This window comes from Mixophyes fleayi, chromosome 3 (genome assembly GCF_038048845.1).
Source record: "Mixophyes fleayi isolate aMixFle1 chromosome 3, aMixFle1.hap1, whole genome shotgun sequence".
In the NCBI taxonomy this organism is placed as follows: domain Eukaryota; kingdom Metazoa; phylum Chordata; class Amphibia; order Anura; family Limnodynastidae; genus Mixophyes; species Mixophyes fleayi.
The window spans coordinates 209,757,147-209,781,738 of record NC_134404.1 but is presented as its reverse complement, the minus strand read 5'-3'; the positions used below and the strand labels follow the sequence as shown (position 1 = coordinate 209,781,738).

The 24,592-nt window shown below is 44.2% G+C and overlaps 1 protein-coding gene across 4 annotated transcripts in view; it reads right to left on the bottom strand.

Moving 5' to 3' along the window:
• The window catches only part of LAMA2 (laminin subunit alpha 2), a 711,555-nt gene that overhangs the window by 419,158 nt on the left and 267,805 nt on the right, over window positions 1–24,592 (bottom strand). For all 4 annotated transcript variants that reach the window (XM_075203053.1, XM_075203052.1, XM_075203054.1 and 1 more), the window contains exons 8-9: window positions 15,709–15,887; window positions 12,775–12,874 (exon numbers count right to left, since the gene is read on the bottom strand). In XM_075203053.1, the coding sequence (XP_075059154.1) occupies window positions 12,775–12,874; window positions 15,709–15,887 (279 nt within the window). The remainder of the gene's footprint in view (window positions 1–12,774; window positions 12,875–15,708; window positions 15,888–24,592) is intronic.

The following is a 24,592-nucleotide window of genomic DNA, read 5'->3' as shown; positions in this document are numbered from 1 at the left end:
CAAAAAAAGTACTGCAACCAAGAATGGGAGGATGTGATAAGAGTGGAAGAGAGACGCAGATCTTGTGCAGAATGGAGGTGTTGAGTTGGGAGATATTTTGTGACAAGTGAGGAGATGTATGTCGGTACAATTTTGTTGATGGCCTTGTATGTTAGTAGAAGAATTTTATATTGGATTCGGTAAAAAACAGGCAACCAATGCAGAGACTGACAGAGTGGCTCAGCAGAGGAAATACGATTTGCAAGGAAAGTCAATCTAGCCGCTGATTGTAGGGGCTTCAGTCTTATTTTGGGAAGACCAGCAAGGAGGGAATTACAATAGTCGATGCGGAAGATGATGAGTGCATAAATTAAAGTTTTTGCAGTGTCTTGTGTGAGATATGTGCGTATCTGGAAATGTTTTTAGATGTATGCAGCATGATGTAAATATAGAGTTGATGTGGGGAACAAAAGGATAGTTGCGAGTTAAGGATTACACCTTAGCAGCGGGCTTGCGGGGCGGGATTTATGGTCATGTTGCAAACAGAAAAAGAAATGTCAGGCAGGAAGCTTCTATTGTTGGGTGGGAATATTATTTATTCTGTTTTTGAAAGATTGATTTTGAGTTGGCGAGAGGACATCCAAGATGAAATGGCAGAAAGAAAGTAATGCGAGACAACACAGACGGTGAGAGGTCAGGAGAGGATAGATACATTTTTGTATCATCTGCTTAGAGATGATACTGAAATCTAAAGGATCTTATTAGTTTTTCAAGAGAAGTGGTGTAGATAGAGAATAGCGGAGGACCTAGGACTGAGCCTTGTGGTACTCCAACTGATAAAGGAAGTGGAGTGTGTAACAGATTCTGGATACTATATTACTAATCTTGATTAGCGCTGGCTTACCTGAGGTGCGGAGTCTAACGATCTCCCCGGTGTTCACCAAGAACCGCCGCAAGGCGGGGTGGGCTTCGCTGCCAGGAGTCGCAGGTCGCGGTCCCCAGGTTCCCCTCAAGATGTAGTACAGCGGAGTGAAGCGGTGGTAGCGGAGTCAACAAGCCGGTTCGGTACACAGGAATGGAGTCAGGCAGAATCAGAAGGCAACTCGGAGTCAACAAGCCAGGTTCGGTACACGGGTCACAAGAATAGGAGAATGGTCAGCAAGCCGGGTCGGTACAAAGGGATTGGAGAGCCAGGGAAGTCAAACAGGCAGAGATCAGCACACAGGAGACACTGGAATCAGGAAGACACTGCAATCCACGAAGAGCAGGAGCCAGGAACAGGTAAGTGTTGCTCTGACACTCAGCGAGTGTCAGAGTGAGGTTTTTATACTGAAGGGGATTCAAAATCCCCGCCTCTAGGTTGTGGTCATGTGACCGCCTCCGGGTGCGGTCACATGGTCCTGAATGCGGAAGTGCGGCTGGACGGAGCGGCGGGGATCAGGTAAGTCCGTGACAGTACCCCCTGCCATAAAGGTGGACTCCGAACACCTAATAGGGTTTCAAAGGAAATTTTTTATGGAAGGATTTAAGTAGACGGGGAGCATGTAGGTCAATGGCTCTTACCCATGAGCGCTCCTCAGGGCCGTAACCCTTCCAATCCACCAAGAACTGTATGGCACCTTGAACTTTACGAGAATCTAGGATAGTTTTAATCTCGTATTCAACTTGATCCCGATCCACAGCAGGAGGGGGAGTTCTGGATGAGGTGGAGAATCTGTTGGTTACCATCGGTTTTAACAAGGAGACATGGAAGACATTGGGTATGCGTAAGGAGGGAGGCAGACTCAATCTAAAGGCTACGGGATTAATAATCTCAGATATAGCAAATGGGCCAATAAACTTGGGAGCAAATTTTTTACTGGGAACCTTTAAACGAATGTTCTGGGTGGATAGCCATACCCTGTCACCAACTGCAAAACTTGGAGTCATTCTTCTCCTTTTATCGTAGAATTTTTTGGAACGAGTAGTTGCTTGTTTTAAGTTTGTCTTGGTTTGTTCCCAAATATCAGAGAAGTTACGAACCAGAGAGTCCACTGCTGGAACTTCAGAAGATGAGACTTGAGAGAAGGTGGGTAGTCTAGGATGGCAGCCATACAGAACAAAAAAGGGGGAGTTAGAGATGGCCTCATGAAAATGGTTGTTATGGGCGAACTCGGCCCAAGGGAGAAGGTCCACCCAGTTGTCTTGGTTACTAGAGATAAATATTCTTAGAAACTTCTCTAATTCTTGGTTGGTTCTCTCAGTAGCCCCATTGGACTGGGGATGATATGCGGAAGAGAAGTCAAGCTTAATCCCGGATTTATTGCAAAAAGACCGCCAAAATTTTGATATGAATTGTGAACCCCTATCGGAGACAATATGTTGAGGACAGCCATGGAGGCGAAATATTTCTTTAATAAAAATATCGGCTAAGGAGGAGGAAGAAGGAAGGCCTTTGAGAGCAATAAAGTGGGCTGTTTTAGAGAAGCGATCCGTGACCACAAGCACTACAGTACAGGATTTGGAAGGGGGAAGGTCCGTGATAAAATCCATGGAGATCTGTGACCAAGGGTAATCAGGAATGGGTAATGGGAGCAAGCATCCATAAGGCTTCTTCCTAGAGGTCTTGTGTTGGGCACATTTGGAACAAGCAGCAACAAATCTCTTCACATCCTCCAGCAAGGAAGGCCACCAGTAGCTTCGGGACAATAAGTCCCAGGTCTTGCGAATGCCGGCATGCCCAGAGAAGAGTGAGTGATGAGCCCAGTGAAGGAGCCGGGTGCGTAGATGTGGCAAGATGAATGTTTTGCCTGGAGGACAACCCTTTTTCAGGTGTGTAGCTGCCAATACTTGACATGGATTTACAATGAATTTCTTATCTTCCGAGGATTCCATGTCAGCTGGATCAAAAGAGCGAGATAAGGCGTCTGCCTTCGTGTTCTTAGATCCTGAGTGAAAAGTGATGTTGAAATCAAAGTGTGAGAAGAATAAGGACCACCTTGCTTGTCGAGGGTTTAGACATCGAGCAGTGCGTAAGTAAAGCAAATTCTTATGGTCGGTATATATGGTGATAGGGAATTGCGCTCCTTCTAGTAAATGTCTCCATTCGGAGAGAGCCAATTTGATGGCCAGGAGCTCTTTGTCGCCAATCCCATAATTCCTCTCAGCAGGTAAAAAGCGACGGGAAAAGAATCCGCAGGGATGAAGTTTTCCAGAAGGACCTCGCTGTGATAGTACGGCTCCTGTGCCAACAGAAGAGGCATCTACCTCCAGGACAAAGGGACGAGAACAATCTGGCTGTTGAAGAATGGGTGCAGATGAAAAGAGAGACTTTAATAATATAAAGGCTTGGATAGCCTCAGAGGACCAAATACCAGCATCAGCAGATTTGCGGGTCAATGCTGTGATGGGAGCCACGAGAGAGGAGTACCCCTTGATAAATTGACGATAATAGTTGGAGAATCCTAGGAAGCGTTGAGTGGCTTTAAGGCCCGAAGGTTGGGGCCAGTCAAGTATGGCTTTCAATTTTGTGGGATCCATCTGTAGACCGGTGCCCGAAATAATATATCCCAGGAAGGGAATTTGTCTCTGCTCGAAGGTGCATTTCTCCAATTTGCAAAATAACTGATTTTTTCGGATACGAGAGAGGACCTCCAATACATGAGTACGATGAGATGCTAGATCTTGAGAAAAGATGAGAATGTCGTCCAAGTAGATGACTACAGATTGGTACAAGAGGTCTTGAAACAGCTCATTCATAAAGCTCTGAAATATGGCTGGGGCATTGCATAGCCCGAAAGGCATGACCAGATATTCAAAGTGGCCGTCTCGGGTGTTAAACGCCGTCTTCCATTCATCCCCCTCCTTAATGCGTATAAGGTTATACGCTCCTCTGAGGTCAAGTTTAGAAAAGATGGTGGCACCCTTGATCCGGTCAAATAGTTCAGAAATCAGTGGCAGTGGATACCGATTTTTAACGGTAATGGCATTCAGGCCTCTGTAATCAATGCAAGGGCGGAGGCCCCCATCTTTCTTTTTTACGAAGAAGAAGCCAGCCCCAGCTGGGGAGGCAGACTTGCGGATGAAGCCCCTGTTTAGATTTTCTTGGATGTACTCCTCCATAGCCTTAGATTCCGGGAGGGAATGGGTTTACCAGGTATCAGATCAATGCCACAGTCCCAGATTCTGTGAGGGGGAAGTCTATTGGCCTCTTGTTGACAAAAAACATCAGAGAAGGTTTGGTATGGCTCAGGCAGGAGAGTCACAGGAAATTCTTGGGTACGTCTGGGACTATTCGGGGGAACCACTCTCTGTAGGCAGCGAGAGAAGCAGGACTGTCCCCAGGACAATATGTGACCAGATTTCCAGTCCAAGGTGGGAGAGTGGACACGAAGCCAAGGAAGTCCTAGGATGACTGGGTTGGTAGATCTCTGTATTACTAGAAAAGAAATCTTCTCCCGATGAAGTGCTCCTATCTGAAGTAGAAGAGGAATAGTGCGTACCAAGATGGACCCATCAGGGATTCTTCCCCCATCAATGGCCATCAGAGAGATGGGTTGTTCCAAGGCTTGTGTGGGAATAGCGAATTGTTTAACTACTGTGGCAGAAATGAAATTTCCTGCGGCTCCGGAATCTAGAAGAGCCGACTGCGGGAAGGTCTTTTGTCCTAACTGAAGGGAAATGGGAATAGACAGGCAATCATTACTATTGGGAACTGACTGACACTGAGAAAAGAGGCCCAACGACACAGCTCCAGAACTCGTTAGGCCCTGTCGTTTCCCGAGCGTTTGGGACAAGAACTCAGAAGATGGCCACTCTCTCCACAATATAAACACAACTTGTTCCAAAATCTCCTCTCCCTCTCTTCGGCTGATAGGCGGGTCCTCCCAAGTTGCATGGGCTCTTCAGGGGGAAGAACAGGGGTTTGGAAGTTGGGGGCCAAGCGAATCATGCTACGCCGCGACTGTTCCTTCTCGGAATTACGTTCCTTGAAACGCAAATCAACTTTGACACAGAGGGAGATAATGTCAGACCAAAGACGTAGGGAGTTCCTGGGATACCAACTCGTCTTTGATTCGGTCTGAAAGGCCCTGCCAGAATGTAGCTACTAGAGCCTCATCGTTCCAGCGAAGTTCAGAGGCCATGGTTCTGAAGTGGACCGCATACTGCCCCACAGACTGGTTTCCCTGGCGGAGACGTAGTAAGCCGGAAGCGGCATTGGACACCCTTCCTGGCTCATCAAATATTTTCTTGAAGGTGGACAAGAAGAGGTTGAAGTTATGTAGAATGGGGTCGTCCCTCTCCCATAAGGGGGAAGCTCATGCTAAAGCTTGACCGGACAATAACGAAATCACATAGGCCACTTTCGTTTTTCCGGAGGGGAAGTTCCCAGGTAGAAGCTCGAATTGTATGGAGCATTGATTTAAAAATCCTCTGCAATTTTTAGGGTCTCCATCGAACTTAGGTGGGTTAGGTAACCGTAGCTGCGAGGAAGAAGCTGCTGCTGCGGCCTGAGGTACAGGGGCCACTGCCGGCCCAGGTGATCCACCAGCCACTAGGGTGTTCTGGACAACATCCAAGCGAGTGGATAGACTATTGAGGAATTTTAAAAGTTGCTCTTGGTTAGCTTCTTGCTTATCCATCCTTCCTACTAAATGCTCCAACAGATCTTTAGCTGTGGTATCCATGGTCAGAGCAAACTGTAACAGATTCTGGATACTATATTACTAATCTTGATTAGCGCTGGCTTACCTGAGGTGCGGAGTCTAACGATCTCCCCGGTGTTCACCAAGAACCGCCGCAAGGCGGGGTGGGCTTCGCTGCCAGGAGTCGCAGGTCGCGGTCCCCAGGTTCGCCTCAAGATGTAGTACAGCGGAGTGAAGCGGTGGTAGCGGAGTCAACAAGCCGGTTCGGTACACAGGAATGGAGTCAGGCAGAATCAGAAGGCAACTCGGAGTCAACAAGCCAGGTTCGGTACACGGGTCACAAGAATAGGAGAATGGTCAGCAAGCCGGGTCGGTACACAGGGATTGGAGAGCCAGGGAAGTCAAACAGGCAGAGATCAGCACACAGGAGACACTGGAATCAGGAAGACACTGCAATCCACGAAGAGCAGGAGCCAAGAACAGGTAAGTGTTACTCTGACACTCAGCGAGTGTCAGAGTGAAGTTTTTATACTGAAGGGGATTCAAAATCCCCGCCTCTAGGTTGTGGTCATGTGACCGCCTCCGGGTGCGGTCACATGGTCCTGAATGCGGAAGTGCGGCTGGACGGAGCGGCGGGGATCAGGTAAGTCCGTGACAGAGTGGAAGTTGTTCCAGAGAAATTAACACTGAAAGCAATTAGATATGTAAGATGAGAACCAGCATAGGACATTGTCTTGAAGACCTATTGTAGCGTCTGTACGAAGAGAGAGTGTTTAACAGTGTCGAATGTAGCAGAGAGATCCAGGAGAATTAGAAGAGAGTAATCACCTTTAGTTTTAGCTGTGATAAGGTCATTGACAACCTTGGTCAGTGCAGTCTCTATGGAGTGTTGAGAGAGAAAGCCTGATTGAAGAGGATCCAATAGACTATTTGTAGAAAGGAAACGTGTGAGGCGTATGTAGGCAGTTCTCTCAAGAAGTTTGGAGGGGCACTGGACCTGAGAGATGGGGCGGTAATTTGAGAGAGAGTTTGGGTCAAAAAATATTTTTTTAGAATAGGAGTGAACACTGCATGCTTGAATAGTGATGGAAAGTTACCAGTAGAGAGAGAGATTACAGATTTTACATATCGATGGAAAGAGCACAGGAGACATGGACCTACCAATTTGAGGTTATGGTATCAAGGGGACAGGAGGTAGAGTAGGGAGATAAGAAGAGAGTAGAAAATTCCTCTTCATTTGTGGGATCAAATGAAGAGAGGGTGTCAGAGGATGCTGGGAAGGAATTGAGCTGATTGCTAGTCGAGGGAGATGATACCATTTCAAGTCTGATCTTATCAATCTTGTCCTTGAAATAGGAAGCAAGATCCTGGACACTGATGGTAGTCTGAGGGTTTGGGGTGGGAGGATTGAGAAGAGATTTAATTGTATTAAAAAGGCATTTGGGGTTAGAAGCCTGAGCATAGATGAGAGATTGGAAGTATGTTTAGCAATGTCCAGGGCATTTCAATAGGAGTGGTAGATAGCAGTATATGCAGTCCAGCCATATCATTTGCACTTCGACCACTGTGTGTATATACAGAGACAGAGAGTGGATTTAAACTTGTTTCAGTGAAATATGACTGGACTGATTGTACCTGTCTGAAGCTCTGTATAAAGACATGGTGGGGTAGGTGCTATTAATGTCCCTGCAGAGGCACCTTTGCTGTGGCACATCATGCACTGTCCTAGATCTGTTAGTATATAGTACAATAGGTTTTCTTTTACTTAGCCTTTGAAATACCACATAACCTTCCAACATCAATTTCTTAATTGATGTATCATAAAATATAAAGCTAACATTCACTGCTTGCATACATATGTCAGCAATGTAAAAACTGAAATATTTGTAGGGTGAGGGCACAAGCCATGATTAGGCATGATACATTAGAAGCATGGTGCCTTCTATGTTAATCCTTTAGTTCTGGGATGTCCAGGCTGTCTCCACTTATAAATGTAGCTTATGTGGAGGAATAAGAACACAACCAAGCTGTCAGTATAGGCTCAACTGTCTCAGGACTCAGAAGTAAGTATTGCTGCCTATACCACTCTACAGACTTACCCACCAAATACAACAACCAGTCACTGAAATAAATCTCCCCAATGCATCAATGCCCTAAAGAGTACTCTTTATCCACTACTATTCACAAACACTATTTCTACTACTGAAATACCCCTTACTCACCATCACTCCCTGACACCTTATCTATAAAAAAAACAAGGTTGTTTTAGGATCTAGAGAACTACCATCTCTGCCAAGCTGTGGGACCCACAGACCTCAGCTGTCATTGCTGTTTTAACATCTGTTCAGCTACTCAATGAGCTCAGTTGTGATCACTGTTACCATCTCTGTTTGGCTGCTAGACCCTCTGCACCCAACTGTCAGCATCCTCCTGGACCACGTTGTGTCACAGCAGCAGAAGTTGCCTGCCCCATTAACCCCAGCCAGGGGCCGGTAAAGTATCCTTCACCTCTTCTATTGCCCCACACAATTTGGATCAATTGTTCCTTTCTACTCTCTCATTACCTACCCTAACTAATTCCCATTCATTCACATCTCTCCATCATGCGCCTACTCAAATTAGTCTTTTCTAGTTACTGTCACCATACTTCTCTCCAAACTCCTTTTCTTTCTCCAGTATCCTATTTCTCCCTCCCCGATTATGATTTCCCATTCACTACTTTCCTCCTCGCTAGTCTGTACATATGTACTGTTTTGTCTCCTGCACTCACCACACTCACCAGCCTACATAAACAGAAATAAACCTCACACCTACAAATCCTCCTCGCATGTCCTCTTTCTCACCCTGCTCCTTCTCATGGCTGCTGCTGATATCTCGCCTAACCCTGGTTCCCGTACAATCCCCATTATCCGCTCACGCTCCTCACTGCACCCTAAACCTTCCCATCCATCCCGTAATTCTATTCCCGTCAACCTTATCCACATATCTCCACTACCCTCTCTTCCCTTCTCCTGTGCACTATGGAATGCCAGATCTGTTTGTAACAAACTTACATCATTCATGATCTAATCATTTCTAAATCCCTCAACCTCTTTGCCATTACAGAAGCCTGGCTCACTTCCTTTGACACTACATCTCCTGCAGCTCTCTCCTATGGGAGACTCTCCCTCAGCCACACTCCCAGACTCAGACACAGACAAGGTGATGGAGTAGGTTTTCAACCCTCTCCAGGCTGCACCTTCCAAGTCATAACCTCTGAACCCTCCCTCTCATTCTCTACCTTTGAAGACCACACTATCCGTCTATTTTATCCTATCCACCTTCTGGTTGCTGTCAATTATTACCCCCCCCCCAGGTCCAGTTTCCCAAATTCTTTCCATCTTTACAACCTGGCTCACATATTTCCTATCCTTTGACATGCCTACACTCATACTAAGTGATTTCAACATTCCCATTGATAATCCCACTGTCTCTTCTGCCACTAAATGTCTTTCACTTACTTTCTCCTTTGGTCTCTCCCAATGGTCATCTCCCATCCACTATGATGGGCACTACACTACTTTGACCTTGTCTTCTCCTGCTACTGCTCCATCTCTAGTTTTTCCAGTTTAGCCTCCCCACTCTCCAACCACAACCGCCTTTCCTTCAGCGTCACCTTACCTCATGCACCACCCCCTGCCACAAATGCACACGTCCACAACGAAACCCAATCCACTTCTCATTTTCACTAAAACAACTGTTTTCTCCAATGAATGCATTGTCCTGTCCTAATCAAGCTGCCTCTTTCTATAATAAAACACTCACTTCAGCCATAGACAATGCAGCTCCAGCTGCTACATATAGTCTCCGGCAATCCAAACCCCAGCCATGGCACAACAAACAGACCCGCTACCTGCAAAAGTGCTCCCAAACTGCTGAGCGCCACTGGAGGAAATCACGTTCCTATCCCGATTTCCTCCACTATAAATTCATCCTTTCATGTTACAGCACTGCTCTTTCAATTGCCAAATAAACATTCCTCAAATCTATAATATCTGCCCAGTCTGCTAACCCATGTCGCCTCTTTGCCACATTCAACTCACTTCTCTGCCCCACCCACCTCCTCCTCCTTCCTCCCTCAGTGCCCATGATTATGCCACCTATTTCCAAGACAAAATTGCCACCATTCGACAAGATATTTCCTCATGCCAAATTCCACTCACTCTACCCACCTTTACCTACACTCTCCAATCCATCTTTAATTCATTCTCTCCAGTAACTGAAGACGAAGTCTCTGCACTCATCTTATTATCTCACCCTACAACCTGTCCACTCGACCCTATTCCCTTCCAACTACGCCGCTCCCTCTCCTCCACTGCATGCCCACCTCTAACTGACCTATTTAGCCTGTCTCTCTCCACTGGCACATTTCCATCCTCCATTAAACATACGCTCATTTCACCTATTCTAAAGAAACCAACTCTTGATCCAGCCTCTCTCTCCAACTACCGCCCTGTTTTTCTCCTCCCCTTTGCCTACAAACTACTTCAGCGATTAGTGTATAAATGCCTGTCTCACTTTTTCTCTTCTCATTCCATTCCCAACTCTCTGCAATCAGGCTTCCGCCCCAACATTCCACTGAAACGGCTCTCATAAAAGTAACCAATGATCTACTTGCAAAATCTAATGGTAATTTCTCCAAACTCATTCTCCTAGACCTCTCTGCTGCTTTTGATACTGTTGATCACCCTCTTCTCCTAACCACCCTTCACTCCATTGGCCTTCGTGACACAGTCCTTTCCTGGTTTCCTTCCTACCTATCGAACTACTTCTTTAGTGTTTCTATCTCTGGCACATCCTCCCCTCCACTTACAATATCTGTTGATGTCCCACAAGGCTCTGTTCTTGGCCCTTTACTTTTTTCATTGTACACCTCTTCTCCTGGGGCACTAATTCACTCACCCATTCTCCAATACCACCTCTACGCTGATGACACCCACATCTATATTTCTTCCTCTGACCTCTTTCCTTCTATACTATCTTGTGTAACTAACTGCCTTTCTGCTATCTCCACATGGATGTCCCAATGCTACCTAAAGCTCAACACAGACTCACCACCTGCCCTCAAATCTCCCTCACTGTCAATAACACCACAATTTCCTCAGTCTCCAAAGCCTGCTGCCTTGGCGTCACACTTGACTCCGCTCTCTGCTTTATTTCTCACATCCAGACTCTCTCCCAGTCCTGTCGACTCTACCTTAAAAACATTGCCAGAATACACCCTTTTGTTACTCAACATGCTACCAAAACTCTTATCCATTCTCTCATCATCTCCCGTCTTGACTATTGCAACCTTCTGCCATCTAGCATTCCTGACACCCCTATTTCCACACTTCAATCCATCATAAATGCTGCTGCAAGACTGATGTTTTCCTCTATCCTCTCCCCATCTGCTGCACCACTTTGCAAATCCCTACACTAGCTCCCTTTGTGCTCCAGAATCAAATTCAAATTACACACCGTTACCTACAAAGCCATCAACAACAACTCTCCTGCATACATCTCAAATCTCATATCCTTTCTCCCTCAGTCTCCCTCCCACCCTCTTAGATCTACCTCTGACCTGTGCCTTGTCTCGTCTCTGATAACCACCTCTCACTCCCGCCTACAAGACTTCTCCCGTGCTGCTCCCCACTAATGGAATTCCCTACCACGCTCAATCAGACTTTCCCACAGCCTTCAAATCTTTAGATACTCTTTGAAATCCCATCTCTATTTTAGAGGAGACCATATCCTCGATAACACTATTCACACTAATGCACCCTCACAACTATCCCAAAATCCACTCTGAGCCACATTCGCTACTCTTGTTTCAGCTGTGCCCTCTTCCACTTAGAATGTAAGCTCTGTAATGAGCAGGGTCCTACATACCCTTTGTTTTCATGTCTCCAATCATTTTGCTACCTTGTCTGTTCTTGTTTTACTTTTGTACTGTTTTATGTATGTCCTTGTCTTCCCTATTGTACGGCACTATGGAGCACTGTGGCGCCTTACAAATCTACGATAATAATAATAATAATAATAATAATAATAATGGGTAAATGTATGTGTAGAGGCAATAGAGGAAGGGAAAGAATGAGAGTGAGGCAGGGGAGGCATATTGATTCATATTTTTAATATGCTGAGTATCTGATCCTATTAATATATATGGAGAATAGCACACTATATCACATCTCTTGTTTTGTTTGCTGTGTGAAATTCCAAGTATTGTTTCTAATTATGTGTTTATAGACAGCTGCACATTTCTTGTTCTGTATACTGGGTGTAATTTTCAGTTTTTGTTCTTGCTTTATAAGTATGGATAATTGCACAGTTCTCTATCCCCTGCTTATAAGGTTGCTCTTAAGGCTGGATATAGTTATCAGTATGTCTTCTTACTTTGTATTTATGAACAACTGCATTGCATCCCTTGTACTCAATGCTGGTTGTAATTCTCTTTTGCTATTTGTTATTAATCTGTAGGTAATGCCAGCTTGTACAGTATTCATTTTGTCATTCTGGATTGAGGACTTGAATAGATAATATACATAGTAATTGAAATGTTGAAAACATTATCCTGAGAGATTTTTTTGGGAAGAGCATCATTGCAGGCACTTATCACCCCTGGCTCCATTTGGTCTAGAGATCCACTCATTATAAATATGCACCTCTATTTTTAACTTTTCTTGTAAATCTCTGTGTCACAGTACAGGAAACCCGATACCAGTGAGTCTAAAACAGGACAAACGTGTCTATATATATATATATATATATATATATATATATATATATATACATACATATATATATATATATACACATATACACACACACACACACATATATATATATATATATATATATATATATATATATATATATATGAAATAATCTACCCCATACTGTAAAATGTACAGATACTAGAAGCCATATGAAAGTACAATGATCCAGGCCAAGTGTTTTTATACAGGTAATGGGGCAATTTAAAAGATTATGTTTCATATAGGTGGTGCGCCTATTCATTATGGAACACAATGAGCGATTTGACACAAGTAGCATAACTATTCTCCAAAGAGCAATGATATTTATTTATTAAATATAATAATTGCAGACATTTCAACATAATTAAATTGAACACGAAAAAGGTTATTACCTTCTGTAGCTTCTTTTGAATCCTTTACACACACATCATGTAAAGAGCCAACTGGATCACAATCACATGGTCGGCAAGGCTTGGAATGGGCTGGTGACAGCTAATAAAATAATAATCAATAAATAGTTGCATTGCAATGTCTAGTTCCTGTAAATAAGTTGTTATTCTCAGAAACACATTATAATTTGCACACGTTACACGGTTGAAATATTATTTTAAATAATCAATGTTTCATCTCATATTCATATTATCAGTAAGATCACATTTTATTCCACAGTGAAATTCATCTGTGAGTAGTGTGCTGTAGTGTAATTGTCTAGAAGTACATTGTTAAATACAGGTTTCTCTCTGTAGGGTGCCCACTGGAATTATGTGCAGTTCATTCCGAGAAATGCTAGTGGGTATGGTAACACTAGAAACAATGGTACATACAGACAAAAAGAGTAATCAATCACTTAATTTCAATAATAATGTCATACACAGAGACATCAATACCAGGTGCATCAATTTAGTTTTGTATATTTTTTTCCTGGTTCTTCAAATTCTGAAAAAAACCCTTATTCAGAAATCCCTAAGCTCCAAATGTATCAATATAAAAGATCACATACCTGTATATAGTATTCGAACATTATTACATAAATAAATATTTAATTTCATTGTGGAGCTGCTGGTTTTATAAGATATTTTTGTAACTGTTAATGTTGGTTATTAGCAATATGCACTTGTTTTGAATTAAAGAATGCACAATTTAAGTAATAGTAGGTGAAAGTTGCCACTCCAGGAATCCCAGTTTTTACCCAATATCCCAGTACTCAGGGCCATCTTTTCCATTGGGCACGATGGGCAGGTGCCTGGGGGCCCCATGGGCAAGGGGGCCCCATAGGCAGGGCTCTTAATTAGAATAAATAATCCTGCAAAAGAAAAAACCTGCAAAAAAAACCTTCAAGGGTCACTGAGCGAGTACATCTATCTATCTCTAGCTCTATATATCAATATCTATATCTCTATACATCTCTATATATCTATATATCTCTCTATATCTATATCTATCTATATCTATATAGGCCCCGGTGCACTGCTTTGCCCGGGGGCCCATAATGTTGTTAAGATGGCCCTGCCAGTACTCACCAGGGTTGGCAGGAAGAGCTCAGTCTTTTTCAGTAGAGGGTCTGTTTACCAATATGACATTTAAACTCAACACTATTGTTATAGTGTAATCTGGTCCAGCTTGTCTAGCCTGGTGATGGATTCCACTTTGGAAAGGGGGACCCAACTCTTGTTATCACCTTCTTTTAGTGAGAATCAACTCACATTGTATAGCAATGGTGCTGATTAGGGATTTTTGGGGGACATGTTCATTTAAAAAAAAAAATGATTTTAACAATGAAAGGCACACTGTCATCATTATCAATTTCTTCCATAGTCTATTCAAACAGCTTTGTCCAGGGCAGACATTGATGATGAAGACTGTCAAATCTAGCTCTGGATACAGCTGTATGCTAGACAAAAACTGATAATGATGATTGGCGTATTTTTGCTTGGAACGAATCCATATGCTACATTTTAAGTTGGACATACCTTGAGATACATGCAAATCAAAGCATAAAAATACACGAATGCTAATAGATTTTTGCTTGTACTTTTAAGGTGTATATATTACATTTTTGCTTTAAAGTAAGTTAATCAGCGAATCCTATTGGCATGCAATGAATTTTTCTGTTCTGGATTTTGCCATGCTTTTTGGTGTTTGGGACATCCAGGTTAGTGTACTTTAACAACGAGACTCATACTAACTAGAACGCCATTGATTGTACTTTACGAGACTCACACTAAGTAGAGTGCCATTAAACTTTTCTCTGTAAACGATGTGCCTATACTTTTTTCCTCATTTCTCTGTATAACCTATATTTACATTGCCTTTTCTAAAAATAAAGCACCATTCCAAAAAGTCACTGTACTAGAACTAGCTTTCGGTAGCCTGCCGGGGTAGGTGGGCATGATGGGGGGGCGGGGCTCCAAAATGTGCGTCATTTTGGCCCCGTGACGTAATGTCGCAAACGCGTCATATTACACCGGGGGCGAGGCCAAACACTGCCATTCCCGGAGAATTGCAGCATTTTGGACCTAATTCTGCACACTTCACTAGGAAGTGGGTAGATCCGGGGGATTGCCACACTCTGCCGGGAGTCCGTGAGACTTTCGCAAAATGCGGGAGTCTCCCGGACATTCCGTGAGAGTTGGCAAGTATGGAACTAGTAGAGCAGCAACATTTCCTAATTCTACCTTTTCAGTGTTTCTGGGCTAGAATTAGGGTAGGCACATATGCTACTGGGCATCCTGAGTGTTTCTTTTCCACAAGCAGCCTCTCAGAAAGTTCTTCCTAAGGTTCTGTGCCTCCCCTCACGCTTTTTACCTTGGAGCAAGCACAAGGGGGCAAGGGAGACAAGAAGAGGTGGAGGAAATATGTCTTAGTGCTGACTGTTATGCTACTGTCTGCTGTTCCTACATTACAGGACAGGCTGGGAGTGTGGCACTGCAATGTGACCTCACAATGCAGTGCCATACTTCCACCTAATCACTGACATGAAGTGTGCAGGTTTTTTATCTTCAAGTTACTTTAATTGATTAAATACACACTGCCTTCCACATTTATAGCCAATGAGGATGGGTGACAGTGTGTTTAAGTTAAATCCCCAGGGCAGCAGTGTGGGGATGCCAGGAAAAATAAAAACAATAAATTAATGACATTATGTCACTTATTCAGTATTTAAGGGCGCAATGTTTGCACTCTAGGTGACCGACCATAGTCTGCATAATGTTCTTGCCATCACTGGTTAGAGGGGATTTGCAGCCACTTTGTCATCTACAATGTGAATATTTCCAATGCTCATATCAAAAATTATATTTGAAATGTGATGTTCATGTATACTGTACCCATTGCGGCCGGTAGAAACGATTCCTACAAGTCTCACAGTTGACTCCAGCTGTGTTCTCCGTACAATCAATACAAACTCCACCACCAATATATTCTCCATGAATATTCAAACTCAGATTTTTGTCTGCTACTTCTTGATCATAGCGGCATTCCCTTGTCTTCCCATTACAATTACAGGCTATAAAATGAGAAAGGTGTTCTGTATCAGCAAATGATTAATATGTGCGACTAAATAATAATTGGCATGCTGTTTTAAAAATCAGATGTCAAAAAGAAATGTGTTTCCTATATTCATACATGATGCATACAAGTAGTGTATAACATTTCAGAAACAGATTTTATTTAATTCATTTATTAAAGTGGAACTAAGCCCAACAATGAAAACACCTATTTTTAAATGACTTATAGAATATCACAATTTGCTGACTTTGCTAGTGCTACTGTAAAAACCCCTCTCAAAGTTGTTATTATTATTATTAATATTATTATTATTTATTATTATTGCTCTGTAAAGCACTGCAACATTGTGCTGCACCACACAGTAGGGAAAACAAGACATATATAAAACAAGGCTATACGAGGCAGGCAAAATAAATACAGACAAATGGTAGATGGGAGTTGGATAAGCTTTAATAAATGCATGGGTTTTCAGATACCTTTTACCTGTGGTAAGCAGGCGCAGATCTAGATTTTTTTGGGTTTTTTTTTTTGGGGGGAGGGGGGTTAGACCCCGTCCCCTTTTTTACTTTTATCAATATGCTGCCTGTGGCTGCACACTATGTGCAGGTCCCTGTCAGCAGGCAGAGTATGCATGCCCGGCTGTTGTGATTGTGTTTAAACCACGATCAGAGTGGCTGAGCAAGAATTTTTGCCTCCTGACACGCCGACTTGCAGCACCTAGTGTGCAGCCACAGGCAGAACGTCCCTGCTGGGGGGTGGGGGGTGACTGCCTGGATCGCCTCCCCCCCTGGATCCACCACTGGTGGTAGGGAACTTTATAAGTGGCAGGAGCGAGAGGTGGTTAGCATAGACGAGGCGAGACGCAAGTCAGTGTTAGTTCTAAGAAGGCGTGAGGGACAGTATTGGGAGAAGAAATTTTAAATTTATGAAGGGTAGTGTTTGTTGGTACACATGTGTAATTTTAATTAGATTCTGGAGGACACAGGGAGCTAGTATAGGGATTTGCACAGTGGATGGATGGGTGAAAGGAGTGCCAGATATGAGGAGGTTTCATTATTCAAGGTGGGAGATAAGAAAATGGAAACAAATTTTGGTAGCATGCTGGGTAAAAAAGGGCATATTCTGTCAATATTTTGACAGGACCCGAGAGAGACTGGATGTGAGGAATAAAGGGCAGAGTCAAGTGTGACACCAAGGCAGCAGGTTTTGAAGACTGAGGAAGTTGTGGTGTTATTGAGGGTGAGGGAGATTTGAGGAGAGGTGGAAGATGACCTCTATTTTGGACATGTTAAGCTTTAGGTAGCATTTTGAAAGTGGAGATAGCAAAGAGACAGTTGGTAGTACTATTGTGAAGAGGCCAGGGGTGGAGAGGTAGATTTGATTGTCCTCAGTGTACAAGCGTTACTGGAGGTCAACAAGTGAATTAGTTCACCAGGTAAATAGGTATACAGTGAGAAAAGCAGAGGGCCAAGAATAAAACCTTGTTGGACCTCAACATTTTGTGAGACTGGCGGGGGGATGCACCCAGGGAAGAACTGTTGACAGTATACACTAAAACAAATAAAATTATGTGCCTTATTAAAAACATAAACAATCTTGTTATTTAGACAAGTAAAAGACAGTTTATTTAGTGATTGAAGTGCAGTCAGTTACTTGGGGTGTGCAAGAAATAAAGTAAAAAAAAAATTTTAAACCAATTTCTGAATAAAGACAATTCTCATAGTCATTGGAAAGGAAACACAAGAGTTAGTATATCTGTACATGTTTAAATATTTATTTACAGGTTTACTTCCACTTTTCAAAGTAGGGTAATTACAATATATTAAAATAATTTACTTTTGACAATATTTATTGATCCAAATTAGTGACTTAGCATAACTACATAAGCTTACTAGCTAAACAGTTTGACTCAGCATGTAAAAGTGTACGCATGGGGGTGTGTGGCCTCGAGGCCTTAGATAAAGAATTGCAAGGAATCACAAAATATAGGCACATTGGAACATTGATCCACTAAAATATTCCGCACCTACAGATTATAACTTCTCACATTATCAGCTGCCTTGTGACCATTACCGCTTTGTGGATGCATCCGAGTGCCACTGGCATAGACTACTCTGCCTCTTAAGCACCTTATCCATACCCAACCCTTTCAAGAGTAAGCCCACCCAATGGACAGTGGCCTCACTTATAGTATCCCAGTTGACTAAGTGTAAGAAAGAAATCTCATCTTATTGCTGCAAACTAGTTTTTTAGAAGAGTTCTGCTCCTTGCCTGTTGTATACTACACCACTGCTACAGTTATAATAGACTAACTATAATTAACTCTATATCTAGAAAGAAAGAACCTTAATATCAATAAAGATTATTTACTCAATCTAAACCCTCTGGTAATCTCTATTAGCTCTTTCTCAACAGCTACATATTAAATACTGACATGATGCTTTATGTCACTTGGAAATCCTCCAAGAGCTTTCTTAGTTGATCACTGGAACACCTCATATACAACCAAGCAGAATACATCTGCTAGGAGCAAAAAAGAAGCTGCCAAAGAAATAATCCATCATTTTCCCCAGTAAAACAAGGTAAACAGCACCTCTCTGTGGCTTTCCTACAGGGCAAGTAAAGAATAAATACCTGAAAAACCAGGAAAAGAGAAATAATCTTCACATAAGAAATGTTCAGGAAATGGTTGACACAAGAGCTCTTGAACCATACCTCCTGCGTCTATTCAAAACACTGCTACCTTCCTGAACTGACCAACAGTTCACTATAAAAAGAACAGAAAGAGAGCTTCCCTCCAAACCCAAATGTACAGATCCTCTTTTGATGTCATCCTATTATTATTAGTATGATCTTTAATTTATAAGGCGCCACAAAGGGTCCGCAGCGCCGTACATGACATAGACAGAAAACAGTGACCCATGATACAGAAAGAACAAAAAAAACAAAAACACAAAAACAAAACACACACACAGGTAACATGGTAATGCAAATCACATTATTTCTGGGACAATGTGTAAAAGTTCTGGTAGAAATCAGTGAGAAGTAGGCCGAAGTTAAGAAAAAAGGGCTAGGGAAGGAGGCCAAGAGGTACAGAGGGTGATGGAGTAGTAAAAGGAGCACACAAGGATAGAGGGCTCTGATCCTGAGAGCTTACATCCTAAAGGAAAGGGGGAGACACAAATAGGGTGGTACTAACTCGGGGAGAGAGCCGGGTCAATGGAGTAAGGAGGAGGACTGATAGACTTGAATAAAGAAATGAGTCTTGAGGGCATGCTTCAAGCCATTGAGAGTAGGTGCTAACCTGATGGAACATGGAAGATCGTTCCACAGCTGGGGAGCAGCCCGGACAAAGTCCTGGAGACAGGAGTGAGAAGAGGTGACCAGTGAAGTAGTGAGACGGCCGTCACCGGCAATGAGAAGGGGCGGCTCGGAGTGTAGGTAGAGATGAGATTAGAGATGTAGGGAGGGGAGGATTGATTAAGAGCTTTAAAGGTGAGGGTGAGGAGTTTAAATTTAATTTTGTATGCCAAGGGGAGCCAATGTAGTGACTGTTGGAGGGAGACAGCAGAGACAAAGCGGCGGGAAAGAAAAATGAGGTGGGCAGCAACATTGAGGATAAACAAGAGGGTCAAGGTGAGAGTCAGGTAGGCCAGAGAGAAGGAGTTTACAGTAGTCAAGGTGAGAGATTACAAGCGAGTGAACAAGGGTTTTCGTAGCTTCCGTTATGAGAAATGGGCGTATCTTGTATATATTCTGAAGGTAGAAGTAGCAGGAATTTGAGAGGGTCAGAATGTGAGGCTTGAAGGAGAGGGAGGAATCAAGAGGATGACCCCAAGGCATCATCGGACTTGAGGGACAGAAACTAGGGTAGTGTTATTTACAAAAATAGAGAGGGTGGGGGTGGGAGAGTCCTGGAAGGGGGAAAGACGATAAGAGTTCAGTCGTGGAAATATTGAGTTTAATGAAGCGTGGGGACATGCAAGATGAGACGGTCAAAAAACAGCAGGAGACACGAGACAGAAGGGAAGAGGAGAGGTCAGGGGATGAAAGATAAACTAGGATATCATCAGCATAGAGGTGGTACTGGAGATCAAAGGAGCGGATGAGGATACCAAGGGAGTAGGTGTAGAGGGGGGAAAGTAGGGGGCCAAGAATGGAACATTGAGGAACACCAACAGGTAAGGGAAGAGGGGGGATGTAGAGTCATGTGTAGAAACTGAGAAGGAGCGGTTGGTGAGGTAAGAGGAAAGCCAGGAGAGGACAGTGTTACAGAGGCTTATAGATTTGAGAGTTTGCAAATGGAGTGTATGGTCAACGGTATCAAAGGCAGCAGAGAGTCAAGAAGCAGAAGAAGGGAATAGTGTCTTTTGGATTTAGCTAGGAGAAGGTAATTAGTGACCTTAGTGAGGGCTGTTTCAGTGGGGTGGAGGGGGCGAAAACCGGATTGGAGCGGGTCAAGGAGTGAGTGAGAAAAGAGAAAGGAGGTGAGACGGCTGTAGACAACCTGTTCAAGGAGTTTGGAGGCAAAAGAGTTCAGGGGGAAGAACACAAAAAGAGCAGCAGGAGGAAAGAAGTATGCCGATGCCACCACCTTGCCAGTCCCCAGGTCTGGGTGTGTGGGAGAAGGACAAGCCCCCAAAAGAGAGAGCAGCAGGAGAGGTAGTGTCCTCAGGGGATAGCCAGGTTTCAGTGATGGCAAGCAGGTTGAAGGATTTAGAGATAAAGAGATCATGGATAGAGGTCCTAAACCTAAGTGTCAAGGTCACTAGAGTTCTTGACCCAGTGTTCTGCCAGTTGTTATCACTACTCTCAAGGCGCGGAGTCTAACATAGCGACTGGTCTTCTCCAGGGACCCCCACAAGAGGGTTTGGGTTTTTGCGGCGCCACTACGCAGGACGCGGCCCTCAAAAGAGTGCAGCAGAGCAACGGAGTATAGCTAAATATTGAAAATAGATGGTAGTAATGATGCTAGGATACACAGGAGAGCAATTGTATATATATATATATATATATATATATATATATATATGATGGTTGTAGCAACAACTGTCCGGCCAGGAGAAGAGATGAGACAGATTGTCACTCACCGTACCGTGAGTGCCTCTTCCCGGACATTTAGGAACCGTGGCCGTCCTCCATCCTGAGGGTCTGCGCATGCGCAGCCCTTTCCTATACTTCTGTGTATGTCCCTTTAACTCAATTGGCAGATCAGGCAACACTCCCTATATTAAGCACCTGTGGTCAACACCACGTGGCCTGATCTTGGAGTCTCATTCCCTATGAGTCTCTGAAGGTGTTCCTGTATTCCTCGTGTTTTCAGCGCTGCTGATTCCTGTGGTTTCCAAACCACTTCTACCTCTGTGGTTTCCAAACCACTTCTACTACTGTGGTCCCCATACCACTTCTACCATCAACTATATCATCGTGACTGTTAGCTGATTCCTATCCGCTGCCTCCGTGCACTACAGTCTTCCAAACCACTTCAACGCTACTACTTATTATTGTGACTGTTTGCTGATTCCTATCCGCTGCCTCCGTGCACTTCAGTCCTCTCATCCACTACATCGCTATTATATTTCACTGTGACTGTTTGCTGGTTCCTACCCGCTGCCTCTGTGCACTCCAACCGTTACTTTACTTCCACTCACCTGTTCCTCATCAAGTCAGTGAGCTGATTCCTATCCGCTGCCTCCGTGCACTACAAGCCTTCAGCCTGCAACTCGCCTGTGTTCATTATCGTGACTGTTAGCTGTTGTCTATCCGCTGCTTCCGTGCACTACAGCCTCCAGCCTACAACTCGCCTGTGTTCATCATCGGGATTGTTAGCTGATGTCTACCCGCTGCTTCCGTGCACTACAGCCTCCAGCCTACAACTCGCCTGTGTTCATCATCGTGACAAGTTAGCTGATTCCTATCCGCTGCTCCTGTGCACTGCAGTCTCTTCTCAGCTCTTCTGTGTTGCCTCGAGACTGCTGCTCTCATTGCCATTTGCTACTCTCCGTGATCAACAGCTCCTGGTCTGCTCTGCTATCCCGTGTGCCATCGCTACTGACAACTATTGGTTGCTACTGGTTACCTCCGTGTACCGCAGAGTCCTGCTGCTGCTGACCGCGCTATCATCCATCTACTGCTGATCCGCTCTCCACGCCTTCACGTGTCCCGCAGGTCTACCCTCCTGTCTGCATTGGATTTATATTTCATCTACTACTCCTCTGCTGGATCATCTCCACTCTCCTGGGTTCTGCGTGAGTCCAGTTCCACGTGTTATTGATTCCTGTGGATTCGTGTCCCTGTTGGTCTACTTATCTGTGCGCTGCACCTACTGACCGCTGCCTCAGGTATCCTGGGACTTCTCATCCAGCCGGCCTCCTGCCGCTCAGGTATCCCTGCACTCCTATTTGACTACCTGCTTCTGAACCACGGTATGCATACTTCTCATTGACTGTGCTGGTGTATTGCATATCTTGCTGGACTGTGTTGGTTCTCCTCTGGAGTCTGCTATACGCTGAGTCTATTGCCATCATTGACTGTGTTAACTTGTGCTGGACTGTTTCAAGAGACTTCCTATATTTGCAGACCTGTTCAGTCATTTATATATATATATTGTGCATGTTACTGTGGATCGTATATAAGGTGCCTGTGTATATCCTGTGTTGCAGTCTCTCCCCGTGCACCTCCTCACATATATATTCAGTGGTACAACTTGCTAGTAGCAGACCACTGATCCCTGTTTCCGGTATCACCTGTTCGAGTATCCTCTCACATAGCAGTGGTACAACTTGCTATCGCAGACCACTGACTCCCCGGATACCTCCACTTGGATTCCATTCCTTCACTCAGACAGCGGTACAACTTGCTATCCGCAGACCGCTGACTCTCATCACCTCCTCGTTTCTGTTGGACATTCCTCCTCACTATAGCAGTGGTACAACTTGCTATCGCAGACCACTGACTACCTACACGTGTCCTTGTCCTACAGTTCCTCGTGTACTATTACCTCCATATTACCAGTGCTGCTAGTCATAGACTTTCCTGAGCATCTCATCATCTGCTGTTTCCTGTTCCGTGATCACCCCGCTACCAGAGTACCCTGTTACCATCTACATTGCTCTGGTAAGCCTACCACCTGGTGATCCCTGGGTAAAGACTCCTAGTGCCCGTGACAGTAAGATCAGGCCATGACAGACCCAGATACGGAACCTACAGCCAAAGAGATGCTGCAGCATCTGGTCAGCCGTGTAGAGCAACAGGATGCCCGCCAACAGCTGTTACTTCAGTGTTATCAATCGTTAACCTCCCAAGGAACATCTGGACAGACAGTGACAGCTACTACTGAGGCTCCTGTGCTTTCCTCCGTTTCCCCAGTGCCATCCCAGGTGTCTACAGCTTCTACGCTTCACCTGCCTACTCCGTCAAAGTACGATGGGGACCCCAAAACTTGTAGGGGTTTCCTTAACCAATGTTCAGTCCATTTTGAGCTCCAACCTCAAAATTTTTCTACCCATCGTTCCAGAGTGGCCTATCTTATCTCTTTGTTTTCTGGACAAGCCCTGGCTTGGGCCTCCCCTCTGTGGGAAAGAAACGACCCAATATTGCAAGATAGTGCCAAATTCATTGCTACATTTCGAAGTGTGTTCGATGAACCAGGTCGTGTGACCTCCGCTGCTTCCAGCATCCTCCGTCTGCGACAAGGATCTCATACAGTAGGACAGTACGTCATTCAATTTAGGATCTTAGCCTCTGAACTTCAGTGGAACACTGAGGCTCTAGTTGCCGCCTTCTGGCAGGGGCTCTCCGATAAAATTAAAGATGCACTGACTACCCAGGAGCTTCCTTCGTCACTTGAAGATCTGATCTCTCTTTGCCATCGTGTTGATATGAGATTTCGTGAAAGAGAGGCTGAGAAAACAACTTCGGCTAAAACACCTCTTCGTTCTAACCCTCAATTTCGTCCAGTTTCACCCTCTGTGATTCCCATGGAGATAGGACGTTCCAAATTATCTTCAGAGGAGAGGAAACGAAGAGTAAAGAATAGACTCTGTATCTATTGTGCCGATTCCACTCATATGCTCAGCTCTTGCCCTAAGAGATCGGGAAATGCCAGGCCCTAAATAGTTCTGCAGAGGTGAAGTTAGGGTCCCTGGAGTCCTCTCCATCGTCCATGAAATCTAAAGTCTGTGCCTTTGACGTTACGATTTCCTGTGCTACCAAAACCTTTGAGTCACAGGCATTGATTGATTCCGGAGCAGCAGGAAATTTCATTTCCAAATCATTAGTAAATCAATGGTCTCTACCTGTGATTACCTTAAAAACACCCATTACTGTGACGGCTATAGATGGATCACGTCTCATCAACGGTCTCATCACTCAGAGTACGTCTCCAGTAACCCTTCAGATTGGTGCCCTGCATCATGAAGAAATATCGTTTTTAATCCTTCCTGTTACGACAAGTCCAATTGTCTTAGGCCTTCCATGGCTTCAGTGTCACTCTCCCCAGATTGACTGGCGCACCCCTCAAGTCACGTCTTGGGGGTCTGAATGTCACCATCGTTGCCTTTCCCAAGTCATTCCTCTCAAAGTACAGCAATCTTCCATCTCATCTACCTCACCGGGACTCCCTCCTCAATATGCTTCATTTACCGATGTTTTTGATAAAGCTCAGTCTGAACGTCTTCCTCCTCATCGTTCTTGGGATTGTCC